The sequence below is a fragment of the Diabrotica virgifera genome, chromosome 3 (assembly GCF_917563875.1).
Source record: "Diabrotica virgifera virgifera chromosome 3, PGI_DIABVI_V3a".
NCBI lineage: Eukaryota > Metazoa > Arthropoda > Insecta > Coleoptera > Chrysomelidae > Diabrotica > Diabrotica virgifera.
The window spans coordinates 166,369,046-166,381,818 of NC_065445.1; the positions used below are offsets into that span (position 1 = coordinate 166,369,046).

Consider the following 12,773-nt stretch of genomic DNA (forward strand, 5'->3'; position numbering starts at 1 on the left):
AGAAGTCAAACACATTGTAAAGCACGAAATCAACATAAAAAAGTCACCTGGATTCGATCTAATTTCTGGAAAAATCCTACAAGAGTTACTTGAAAAATATTACAAACTTATAACCTTCATATTCAACGCAATGCTACGGACGAGTTACTTCCCCTGCACCTGAAAGGTTGCACAAATCATCATGATCCCTAAGCCCGGAAAAAAACCAGAAGTCGTTTCCTCATATAGGCCAATAAGCCTGCTCCCAATGCTATCCAAAGTTTTCGAAAAGCTCTACGCCAATAGGCTCGAAATAATAATAAATTAAAAAAAATTGATTCCAGATCATCAGTTTGGATTTCGAAAAAAGCACGGAACAATTAAGCAGGTGCACAGATTAGCTAACCAAATCTGCAGGGATTTGAACGGTAAAAGATATTGTTTACGATATAAATTAATTTGTTATATTTTATTTAATAGTTGTTTAAATCCCGCTGCGACGGGCCTGGACTCTTTTTGTCACAATATGTAGATTCTTCTTCTTAACGTGCCCTATCAAGTCCCCTTGACGTTGGCGATTAACATGGCGAAACTGTCTCTGTCTCGAGCTATTCTAAATAGGTGTTCTGCTTTCTTTATTCCTGTCCACTCCCGGATATTCTTATCCGAATATGTAGATCCAAAATCTAATGCCGAAACAGCCGGTTTTCATATATACCTCTATTTTCATGTATAATGACTTGGCCTCGAGACTGTGAAGAGTAAACACGTTCTTTGTCACGCATTTGTAAAATTGTACAGTAGTCAGTTCTTAAATAAATTCGTAAAACTGTTATCTACGTTATTGTCACTCAACTGAAGTGTACGAGATTTATTCTCATCAACCAATGGTCCTTCGAGCCGGAATTCAGCGGCAATAATAAATTACCAGTTTAAATTTTATTATTACCAGTAAATTCAGTCAGCCAGTTCAAGACGGCATATCATCACGGTAAAATAGTGAAATCTTCGATCGTCAACAACGAGCAGACTTTAGAAGAAATTTGTTTGCCGCTTTACAAATGTGAGTTTTTCCTTTTTATTGATTTATTCCTATTCTAACCAATATTTTTAAATATTTCGTTATCTTTCGCTTTGTGTGAGCCAGTTTTTATTCAAGTTTATATTTAATGATATTTGAACTTTATATTTTAAATGAGTATGACAATTTTATTTGTAATAAACTGAAACCTGAATTATTTTAAAATTAGAATCGGTTTTTTGGTATAAATTGCTTTCATTTAATTAATAGTATTTGAATTATTTCGGAATAGGATTGATTTTAAGCATAAATTTCATTCATTTAATTAAAATAAAATGCCTGAATCAAAAGAAACGAAAGAATCCGAAAGGTTGCGTAAAAATAGGGAATCTGTTAGAAATCGTCTCGATACCTTCGCAAAATACATTGATAAAATAGCTATACCGGGGTCGTCGGATAATTTGCCGGTCACCGAACTTTCAGTCAGATTAGATCGGGCTGAAACAATAATAGAGGAATTTGAAGTTGTTCAGGGTAAAATAGACGCGTTAGTAGATGATGTATCAGTTGAAATAAAATATCATGAAGATTTTGAAAATGTTTATTTTTCTACTATAGCAAAGGCAAAAGAGCTTCTGCAGCCTAAGCCTATTATATCTAGCAACGAAAATGCAAATCAAAGTTCAGTTTCTGATCGTAATAGCTCATGCAATTCAGGGATAAAGCTCCCAACCCTTCATTTGGGTCAATTTAGCGGGAACTATTCAACCTGGTTAGATTATCATGATTGCTTCGATACAATAATCGTTAAAAATAATGATATAAGTGACATTCAGAAATTTCATTATTTAAAATCATCCCTATCGGGGACAGCTGAAAAGATAATAAATTCTATTAAGGTTTCTGCAGCTAATTTTACAGTAGCGTGGAAGCTTCTTTGTGACAGGTATTCTAATGAGCCTTTACTAATCCATAATCACATCAAGTCCATTTTTAATCTAAAGGTAGTTAATCGTGACAGTTCTAAGTGTCTCCAACATCTAATTGATGGATTAACTAGTAATCTGCGATCTCTAGAATCCTTAGGGGAGCCAGTAAGCACTTGGGACTCAATAATAATTTTTATAATTCTAGAAAAACTTGATCCTGAAACTGTCAAAGATTGGGACAAGGAGAGTCGAGGTAATGCCCCTACGTCGGTAAAGCCTACTCTCGACGATCTTCTAAAATTCTTGCAGCATCGAGCTGATACTTTAGAAAAGTTCGAAGCAAGATCTATCAAGGGAGGTTCTAGTTCCAAAGATCATTCTCATTCTTCATCTCATAGGTCCAAAACTCATATAAGTCAATCATTCATCAATAATGGAGCTTCTTCAGATCTGTGTCCGCATTGTAATGGTCCTCATAAAATGTCAACTTGTACTTCTTTTCAAAATTTAGATGTGCATGCGCGCATGCGTGAGGTCAAAAGGGTACGAGCGTGTTTTAATTGTTTATTTATAGGACACCAAAATACCAGTTGCAAGTATGGTAAGTGCAAGAAATGTGGGAAGAAGCATCATACGCTTCTCCACGTTAATGCAGAAAATAGCAATTCTCCAAATGATACTCAATCCGTTTCTTCGGATAATCAAACTCCACAAACATTGTCATGTCATGCAGTTCAGAATTCGTTTGCACTGCTGTCAACTGTCACAGTCCAAATTCTAGATCGGTCTGGAGTTAAGCATAATTGTAGAGCCCTTCTAGACAGTGGTTCTCAGTCACATTTTGTCACGTATAGTCTGGTTTCCAAATTGGGTCTCTCCAAGGAACCTGCCGACATTTCAGTGGTCGGTGTCACTCAAATATCTTCAAGGATAAAGCACAAGAGTAAGTTGTCAGTATATTCGTTATATTCCTCTTTTTCGACAACCTTAAACTGTCTTGTTACTTCTTCAATTTGTGGTCATGTTCCAAGTATTCCGATCGACGTAGACTCTGTCTCTATTCCATCGAATATACGCTTGTCTGATCCAAATTTCAATATTCCTTCCGGCATAGATCTTCTTATAGGTGTAGAGCTTTTCTGGGATCTTCCGTGCGTTGGACAAATCAAATTGGGTCCTCAGAAACCCATTTTACAAAAAACCAAATTTAGCTGGGTAATTTCTGGCCCACTGCCCAAAAGGTACGATCATCAAATCGTCACTTGCAATTTCGCACAGCAGAATGAATGTCATCATCTATCAAGATTCTGGGAAACAGAAGAGTGTCCACTTCTCCCACCTCTTTCAAAGGAGGAAATAGAGTGCGAGGAACACTTTAAATCGACTCATAAAAGAAATTCGGATGGTCGTTTTGTAGTCAGTCTTCCATTAAAGAATTCGACTGATACTCTGGGTGAATCTAGGAGCAGAGCTGGAAAAAGATTCTTTAATCTAGAACGAAAACTTCAGAATAATCCTATCATGAAGGATATGTATGTTTTATTTATGGACGAATATATTTCAATGGGTCATATGTCTAAGGTTGAGGAGCCTACAGACCCAGCTCACTTCTATCTTCCACACCATGGAGTCCTTAAGGAGAATAGTCTCACTACTCAGCTGCGTGTAGTGTTCGATGGTTCTTGCCCTACCACTTCAGGTGTTTCAGTTAACGATCTTCAAATGGTCGGACCAGTCGTCCAAAATGATCTTATATCAATTCTATTTCGATTTAGGCAACACACTTATGTGGCTTCTGCTGACATCGCCAAAATATATCGGCAAATTCTCGTTTGTCCTTCTGAACGAAACCTCCAGCTAATTCTATGGAGACGGGATCCTCAGGAGCCTTTGCAAACTTATTCTCTGAACACGGTAACTTACGGCACTGCCTCTGCCAGCTTTCTTGCTACAAGATGCCTGCTTCAATTATCTTATGAAAATTCTGAGCAGTATCCTCAAGCTGCAAAGATTATTAAAAATGATTTCTACGTGGATGACCTCCTGACGGGGTCTGATTCAGCCTCAGAGCTTCTTTAACATTGTCAAGAAATTAATCATATATTATCAGAAGGTTGTTTCCCTCTTCGAAAGTGGGTTTCGAACGAACCTTCACTTCTTACAGATATTCAGGATTCTTTGGTCCCTTCAGATCCTCCTTTCTCGCTAGGTTCTTTTGAAATTACAAGAACTCTGGGACTGCAGTGGTGTCCAAAATCCGACCTTCTTCAGTATCATATATCCTCTGACGTTCTTCCTAGAACGGTTACTAAAAGGTCTATACTTTCTGGGATAGCCCATATATTCGATCCACTTGGTCTTCTTAGCGCCACAATTATCATTGTAAAAATTTTAATGCAACGGCTGTGGTTGGAAGGCTTGGAGTGGGATCAAGCTGTACCTCTAGACATTCAAACCAAGTGGCTTTCATTTCGGGATCAGCTCTGCCAGTTAAACAATGTAAGAATTCCTAGACATGCTATCATTGCAAATGCTTCTACTATTGAGCTGCATGGCTTCTCTGACGCTAGCGAAGCTGCATATGGTGGCGTTATTTATATTCGAAGTATTGATCACCAAGGTAATATATCAGTGCGTCTCTTTTGTGCCAAGACAAGAGTATCTCCTTTAAAAAAAAATTAGCCTTCCTCGATTGGAACTTTGTGGAGCCTTGATAATGTCACGGCTCGTGAAGAAAGTCACAGAATCGCTCAGTCTTCAATTTCATGATATTGTTCTTTGGACAGATTCCATTATCGTCTTAGAGTGGATCAGAACCTCGCCACATATTCTTAAAACATTCGTGGCTAATAGAGTGTCTGAACTTCAATCCAGCACTTCGTCTAGCGCTTGGAGACATGTCGGTACCAAGGATAATCCTGCGGATTTATTGTCCCGAGGTGTGGAACCCAGTCGACTTATGTCATCAAAAATTTGGTGGCACGGTCCTCCCTTCCTCATGGAATCTCCTGGTAGTTGGCCGGTCCTAATCATTCAGCCTGAGCAAGATCTTCCGGAGACTAAGAAAGTTACTCATTCTTTGGTCACAAGTTTCGTGCAATCCTTTCCATTCCAGAATTACAGCAATTTCTCGTTTCTCACAAGAGTCATTGCTCGTTGTTTGCGTCTGTTCCGAAATAGTTCAGGGTCAAGATGCAGAGTTTCCGATCCTCTAACCACCATACAGCTTCAAACCTCTGTTATATGTATTGCGAAGTTGGTTCAAGCAGAGATATTTCCAAAGGAACTTCATAACTTTTACAAGGAAAAATCGCTGTCTTCTAAAAGTAAAATTCTTTCTTTAAATCCATTTCTGGATAGTGATGGAGTAATCAGAGTCGGTGGTAGATTACGCAACTCTAAATATGATTTTAATAAAAGACATCCAATACTTCTTCCTGCAAATCATCCTGTTACGACTATGATCTTTCGGTCGGAGCTTCTAAGGTTGTTGCATGCCGGTCCTCAGCACTTATTGTCCGTCGTTCGTGAACGTTTTTGGCCTATTTCAGGTAGATCTATTGCGAAACAGGTTGTTCGTCAATGTATACGCTGTTTTCGTGCCAATCCTCCTCAATGTACACCCATGATGGGAGATCTTCCTGCATCTAGAGTAAATCCATCGTTTTCGTTTGCAATCACGGGAGTGGACTATGCAGGCCCGTTCACTCTCAAAACAAGACAAGGTAGAAAGCCAGGTACTTACAAGGCTTATGTTAGTCTTTTTATTTGTCTAGCTACTAAAGCTATACACTTGGAACTGGTCACAGACTTAACTACGTCTTGCTTCCTCGCTGCTTTAAGACGATTTATAGCTAGAAGAGGCAAGCCAGTTCAAATGATGTCCGACAATGGCACGAACTTTGTAGGTTGTCGTAACGAGCTTAAGCATCTCGGTAAGTTTATCAAATCTAATGAAAAACAAATCGCGGAATCATGCTGCAATGACGAAATCAATTGGCAATTTATTCCTTCGCATTCTCCTCATTTCGGCGGAATATGGGAGGCGGGAGTAAAATCTATGAAATCGCATTTGAAAAGGATCGTTACGGGATCTCATTTAACTTATGAAGACTTTTCAACTGTGCTCACTCAGGTGGAAAGTATACTAAATTCACGCCCTTTAAGTCCTATGTCCTCCGATCCTTCAGACCTTTTACCTATAACCCCGGCTCACTTTCTGATTGGGAGGTCCATGAATTCCATACCAGAAGTAGACGTTTCTAATGTCAACCCTCTTCGTTTATCAAGATTTGAACATCTTCAGCAACTCCGTCAACATTTTTGGCGAAGATGGTCTTTGGAGTACGTTTCGGAGATGCAGCAGAGACAAAAGTGGAAGGTGAATCAATTCCAAATTAAGGTTGGTGCTCTTGTCCTAATTAAAAGTAAGGACGCATCTCCTCTCCAGTGGTCCCTGGGACGTGTGGAACAGTTGCATCCAGGGGCTGACAACATTTCAAGGGTTGTCACACTTAAAACAGCTAAAGGACTCGTTCGTGTAGCAGTTGTGAACATTTGCCCACTTCCAAGTGAATAGAAGTCGCCAGGTGACAGTGATTATTTATTGACTGTATTATATTGCGGTTAATTTCATTTTTAATTGATTGAAGGCTTTCCCTTTCAAGGTGGGGGCATGTATACGATATAAATTAATTTGTTATATTTTATTTAATAGTTGTTTAAATCCCGCTGCGACGGGCCTGGACTCTTTTTGTCACAATATGTAGATCCAAAATCTAATGCCGAAACAGCCGGTTTTCATATATACCTCTATTTTCATGTATAATGACTTGGCCTCGAGACTGTGAAGAGTAAACACGTTCTTTGTCACGCATTTGTAAAATTGTACAGTAGTCAGTTCTTAAATAAATTCGTAAAACTGTTATCTACGTTATTGTCACTCAACTGAAGTGTACGAGATTTATTCTCATCAACCAGATATTGCTCAGCAGCCTTCTTGGATATATCACAGGCATTTGACAAAATGTGGCATAGCGGCTTACAATTTAAATTGAAAGGACTCTTACCCTATCCCCACTATCTACTACTAAAATCCTACCTTTCAGACAGGCATTTCTTCGTGAAACAAGGGAGTGAACTTACTGCATTACATCCAATATACTCTGGCGATCCTCAAGGCAGCGTCTTGGGACCTATATTGTTTCTCCTTTATACAGCTGATCTGCCAAGAACAAGAACCACCACTGTAGCAACATTCGCTGATGACACAGCGGTCTTGGCATCCCACACCAATCCGGCCTCAGCCTCAAAGAACCTTCAGACAAACCTTGATAAATTCCAAAAGTGGCTAAAAAAATGGCGTATCAGAGTTAATGAAACGAAATCTACACAAGTGACATTCACTTTACGCAGAGAAACATGCCCACCAATAAAAATCAACGACTGCTACCTCCCACAAACTGACGATGCTAAATATCTTGGCATGCATTTGGACCGACGGATGACTTCGAAGAAACATATATTCACCAAAAGAAAACAGCTAGGCCTTAAATTTAGCAAAATGTATTGGCTGATTGGACGCAAATCTAAATTATCGTTGGACAACAAAATACTGTTTTATAAGGCCATTCTAAAACCTGTGTGGACATATGGAATACAACTTTGGGGAACCGCCAGTAATTCCAACATTGACATCCTTCAAAGATTCCAAAACAAAGTGTTGCGAACCATCGTCGATGCACCTTTCTACATCCCCAACAGGGTCATTCTACACGACGCGACGTCAAGTTGGAATCCATCAAGGAAGTGATCTACCAGTTCAGTGTTCGTTACAGTGAAAGAGTGTCAGTGCATCCTAACGTGTTGGCCAACCGCCTTAACGTGCCCGATGTCAACGAAGTGCGTAGACTTGGACGCCTGCTGCCTGCCGACCTGTCTACAGGACTCAAATAAGTTATAGCTTTTAAGGACATATAGACACCAATAAGTACTCTCATTGTCAAAAAAACACTAAATTTAAATTTAGCTAGTTCTTTAAAGGAGATCACTCACTGGAGTGATACTCTACATGTCAATCTCACATTTGTCAAAGCAAACGCTTATTGCCCTTCCGGCAGATTGCAGAATGCATTAGGGGTTATATAAAAAAAAATTTATTCAGTAACATCTCTAGATCTTTATTTTTCGTAACAAACTGGCGCCCAACGTGGGTTTATGCCAGTTTGTTACGAAAAATAAAGATCGAAAGATGTTACTGAATAAATAAAATGAATGTCATTATATTCCACAATATATAATACAAAATTCAGTTAATCTCTCTATCTCATCTCAGGGATTTATTATGGGTTAGTAGAAGGTGATTCGGTTATTTCTGAGCATTAAAACAACCCATAACTACAAATATTTATTAAACATAAGTGAAAAATATAAAATGAAACAAAATAGGGGAATTGCAACAAAATATAAGAAAATGTGTAATGCCTCTTGACCTATTAACTATAAAATAAATATACAGTACTGTTGAGGCTTAAAAGACCTAACTTATCACATTTATACACCCTAATAAGTACCTAGGAATATGGTAAATATGAAGATAGGATACACCCGGATCAGTAAAAATGTACCTACATTAAGCAAGAATCAGATATAATGTAGCGTAACCCTACTATATTAATATTGTCAAATATGAGGTGAATAATTTGTATACCCTGAAGTGTGAAATACCTACTTCTTGTAAGTCTACCTGTGGGATTAACTAAGTAACCCTGTAATTACTCGGTTAAAATTAATACCTTCGTATAGCGCTATGTTCTGGTGTACAACGAGGGTAACAGGAAAGACTTAGGTCAGAACAAAGTAGTAGGTGTAGGCGCAGTATAGATATTATATGTAAAAATAGAGGTTATAGCAATGACTTCCTCTTCTTGCTCACGGGGTCGTAGGTGGGTGTTCCAGTTGTGATGATTCTGGTTGAATTAACTAGGTGCTAGCTTCTAGTTGGTGGTATTAGAACAGTCACGAGCCCCAAGTGTGTCCTTAGGCAATTGGCCTACCAAGGAGAGAAAAGGCACTGTCAGTAGGGACAAGCCAGGAGAAACACAAGAGACTATACGCTTAGTAATGGCTTTAAAGATATTTACCTGTGATGGTATATGGCCAACTAATAGGGGTTGTTACCAGGACCTTCCCTTAGCGTCGAGGGATGAAAGACAGCCAGGAAAGACACAGGGCATTAGTCCAAGCATACCACAACGACCAACACTATTGATTATAGTATAATCTTTTAAGATACTCACGTGTCTCAAGCTGAGGTAATGTCACGGTAACTAAACCGAAATTATTCATCCGCACACAAAATTTATAGGTTAAAATCCGTCTTAGACGATGGTTTTTCTAAAACCAACCTATTTTATTGCGGATGAATCTGGATCAGCAAAACACAACTTAAATTTCGAAATCCTAGCACTGTCGTCAAAACAAAAATCAAAATGGACAGACCGGATGTCATCCGTCTTTGCTTAATTGACGTTCTGTATTGTGCATTGACCACACATCTAAGAGTATTGAAGCTCTGTATCGAACGAACGTATGCTAGATACCTTGGACAAAGAGCGAGAATTTATCAACACCATAAAAGTGAGAAAGGTTTAATGCTTCGGTCATATAATGGGAGGACATAAATATTGCTTACGCTGGTTGGCCATTTAGGGCAAAATCAAAGAAAAACGCTAGGTTGGAAGAAAACAACTGCCCTGGCTGTGTAACAATAGAGAATGGACAGGTCGACCGGTCGAGAAATTATTGATTCTTATAGCTGCCGGTCGAGAAACATTTCATCAGCGCTTGAAAACGAGCACGGCACAAAAGAATAGTGCAGTATCCTGTTTATACATTATATAGTTTATATAAAGGCTCAGTTACACTATGCTAGTAACCCGTACGGGTCACTAAAACCGAGTACTGACTTTTAATACTCTTCTTGTATAAATTGGTGTTTTATATTCTACTAGAGTAGGTACTTGCTGCCAGTGTTCATGCCAGTCGAGTAAATAGAACGCAATCCTATTTACTGGAACGAACAGGTCCCCCACCAAGACTTCTTTCACGCAATACGCGACTGTATGACGCACTAGCACATTAGAAACCGGTTACGAGCTTCTAGTTCTAGTAGCTGGCTGGTATCAGTAATTAGTTGATTACTGATCTGCTAAGAAGTTTTCGAAGGCGCCTCTGCACAATAAAAAGCGATTTTAGCGTTTAGACGCCACTGTTCCTGTAATCACTCGTTTCCAGTACTCGCCCCAATAATTCGTAGGAGTTACTAGCGTCATGTAACTGAACCTTAAGAGTAAACAGTAGTGCGTCATCAATATTTTTGTTTTTCGAAAGTTCAGCGAACTTCAAACAGTGAGGCAACAGTGCGTCGGTAATTTGACACTGACAGCACAGAATAACTAACCACACAGAAGCGAAACTCAGGCCGAAAACGGTAACATAATTTTCTTGCTCATGCGTCACGTAAGTGGTGCACCCTCACTTTTGCGACTGACAGTGACATATGTAGTTAAATTTTATGTTTATATATGTTTTATTGTATATTTTATTTATATTTTATAGTTAAATTTTATATTTCATATTTAATTAATAACTACTTGTCAAAATATTACATAATTTGGAATGGTCTATTCCCTAGAATATCAAGTTCTATTCTATAAGTGGTGCACAAGGTCAAATATTTCGGTCCCAACAAAATCAATGGAAACGACAGTCAGATTCGCTTCTGTGTGGTTAGATATTCTGTGCTGACAGTAACATTATACTATCAAAAACAATAATTTTTATACTAATAGGTGCGCTAAATGTTGCCGAATTAGTCACGTTCGATTTCCTGTTATAGAAAATCGACTTTTAGTAGATCAAATATGACACAAAATTTAGGCATGTGATAAAAAAAGTTTATTTGAAGAAAGTGTATTTTTTTATTCTTCTTAATGGCGGTACAGGCTCCTTTTTGCAATATTTTATTTAGTTATAGTGCAAATTGGACTCTGTACCGCCATTCTTTATTATATTACGAATATGTGTGCCATATCTCGAAAAAATATTCAAAATTACAGCCGCAATCTTGGACCGCGTTTTCCGTGCGCTACTGTTGCCTCTTAAGAGATGCTATAGGTCTAGCTATAGGGTAAGCTCTTAATTTGAAAGAACATTAGTATTATAGGTTAAATTGTAGTTACTTTTGCTGAATATGGATAAAAAAGTAGTCTTCATAGAAACTTCGTTTGGTTCCTGGAATATTATCTTGTCCAATTTGGACGTTAAAATCGCCTAACCTATTTTGATCTGTTAGAAGGCTCTAACAAGTTCCTGAAGTTTTTTATTCCTACAGAAATATTTTATATAGTTTTTTTGTTAGATGCATAGTTTCTAAGGTATTCGCAAAAATCCGTCCAAAAAGGTGTAATTTTTTAATGAAAATGTCCAATTTTCAACCACGAATAATTCAAAAAGTATTGAGTTTAAAAAAAAAATTATAGAACAGTTTTTGCTTAAAATTAGGTTCCCTAGCCTCTTCCGTGGCTATTTTACCCAAAACATTTTTCACTCCCGAGAAGGGGTGGAAACCACCCCCAAGATAAAAGCGCACATCGGCAGAGGGTAGACTTTGTTTCTTGAGCGATTTTCCACTTACTGTGAAAATATCAAGTAAATCGATATAGTAGGATGGAATTCGGAGCCAAATACCCTCATTGACTGCCCTAAATGTTGAATTACAACGTGTGGAAACATGTTGCAGTACAAAACAGCTAAAAGTTTAGCAGTGGCTTGTAGAACTCTTTTTAAAGTGGCTTATGTTATTTTTTATTTTGGTTAAATTTTTAATAAAAATCCACGAGGAAAATAAAATTACTGTAGCTGGCTGTATACCACAAATCACAAAAAATGCAAGATCCTTTGAAAAGGTATATTTAATAGACCCCAATAGGAGTTACATCACGAAACAAAACGTTTTCGGATTAACAGGTAATCCATCATCAGTGTTAAGCCCTAAATAGTAAGTATAACTTAATTAATAGAATATAATTTTATAAATGTTGACTCAGGTTAAGAATTGACAGAGGCCATACTTACAATAGCATGCATGCGTGAGCCACCAAAAAGTTATGGGTAATAACCCTTTAACAGTTACAAGATCTTAAATGATACTACATATTTTTAATAAAACAGAAGGATGTTGCAAAAAATATTCCTGGATATAACCCAGGGCAGCACTTGACTCTAACCCACGTGGATGTGATATGCCAGAAATGAACCTCACATATTGAAAATTGAGTGTCAACTGAACTGAATGGTAAGAGAACTTTAGAAGTATGCCAGTGACTGATTGTCAATGCGACGTTATGAACTATTTTGTTACTTCAGCCAATGAATTTAAAGTTTATTTTGATGTTGAAAATAAAACATTATCAAATATCCATATATTGGTGTTAGAAATATTCGAACATAAAATTGTAAAATGTGTGATGATTAAATATATGAACATGACAAATGATAAATAAGTACCAGGAGTAATCTTACATAAGTGGTAATAGACTTAGAATTATTAAAAAGGCCTTTTACGAAATGCGTCTTAGACCCGGCAGTATCGTCGCCCCCGCTAGCGAAATTATTCCGATTCGATTTTTTTGCACAAATTTACTTAAAAAGAGGTCCTTATAAACTTATAACATATCCACAGGGCGCCGGGCGGTTCCGTGGTCGAAAAATTGTTTAAAAATTTTTTTTCAAACAAATTCACAAAAATAATTTTTTTATTTCGAACAAAATTTTTTTAGATA

At 37.7% G+C, this 12,773-nt stretch overlaps 1 protein-coding gene across 1 annotated transcript; it reads left to right on the forward strand.

Annotated features, from left to right (window-relative positions):
* The first annotated feature begins 1,335 nt into the window (after positions 1 to 1,335).
* Positions 1,336 to 9,210, forward strand: LOC126882623 (uncharacterized). The gene is made up of 2 exons (XM_050647597.1): positions 1,336 to 2,872; positions 8,942 to 9,210. Exons 1-2 carry the CDS (start codon positions 1,336 to 1,338, stop codon positions 9,208 to 9,210), a joined length of 1,806 nt encoding a protein of 601 aa, XP_050503554.1.
* Positions 9,211 to 12,773: the final 3,563 nt, after the last annotated feature.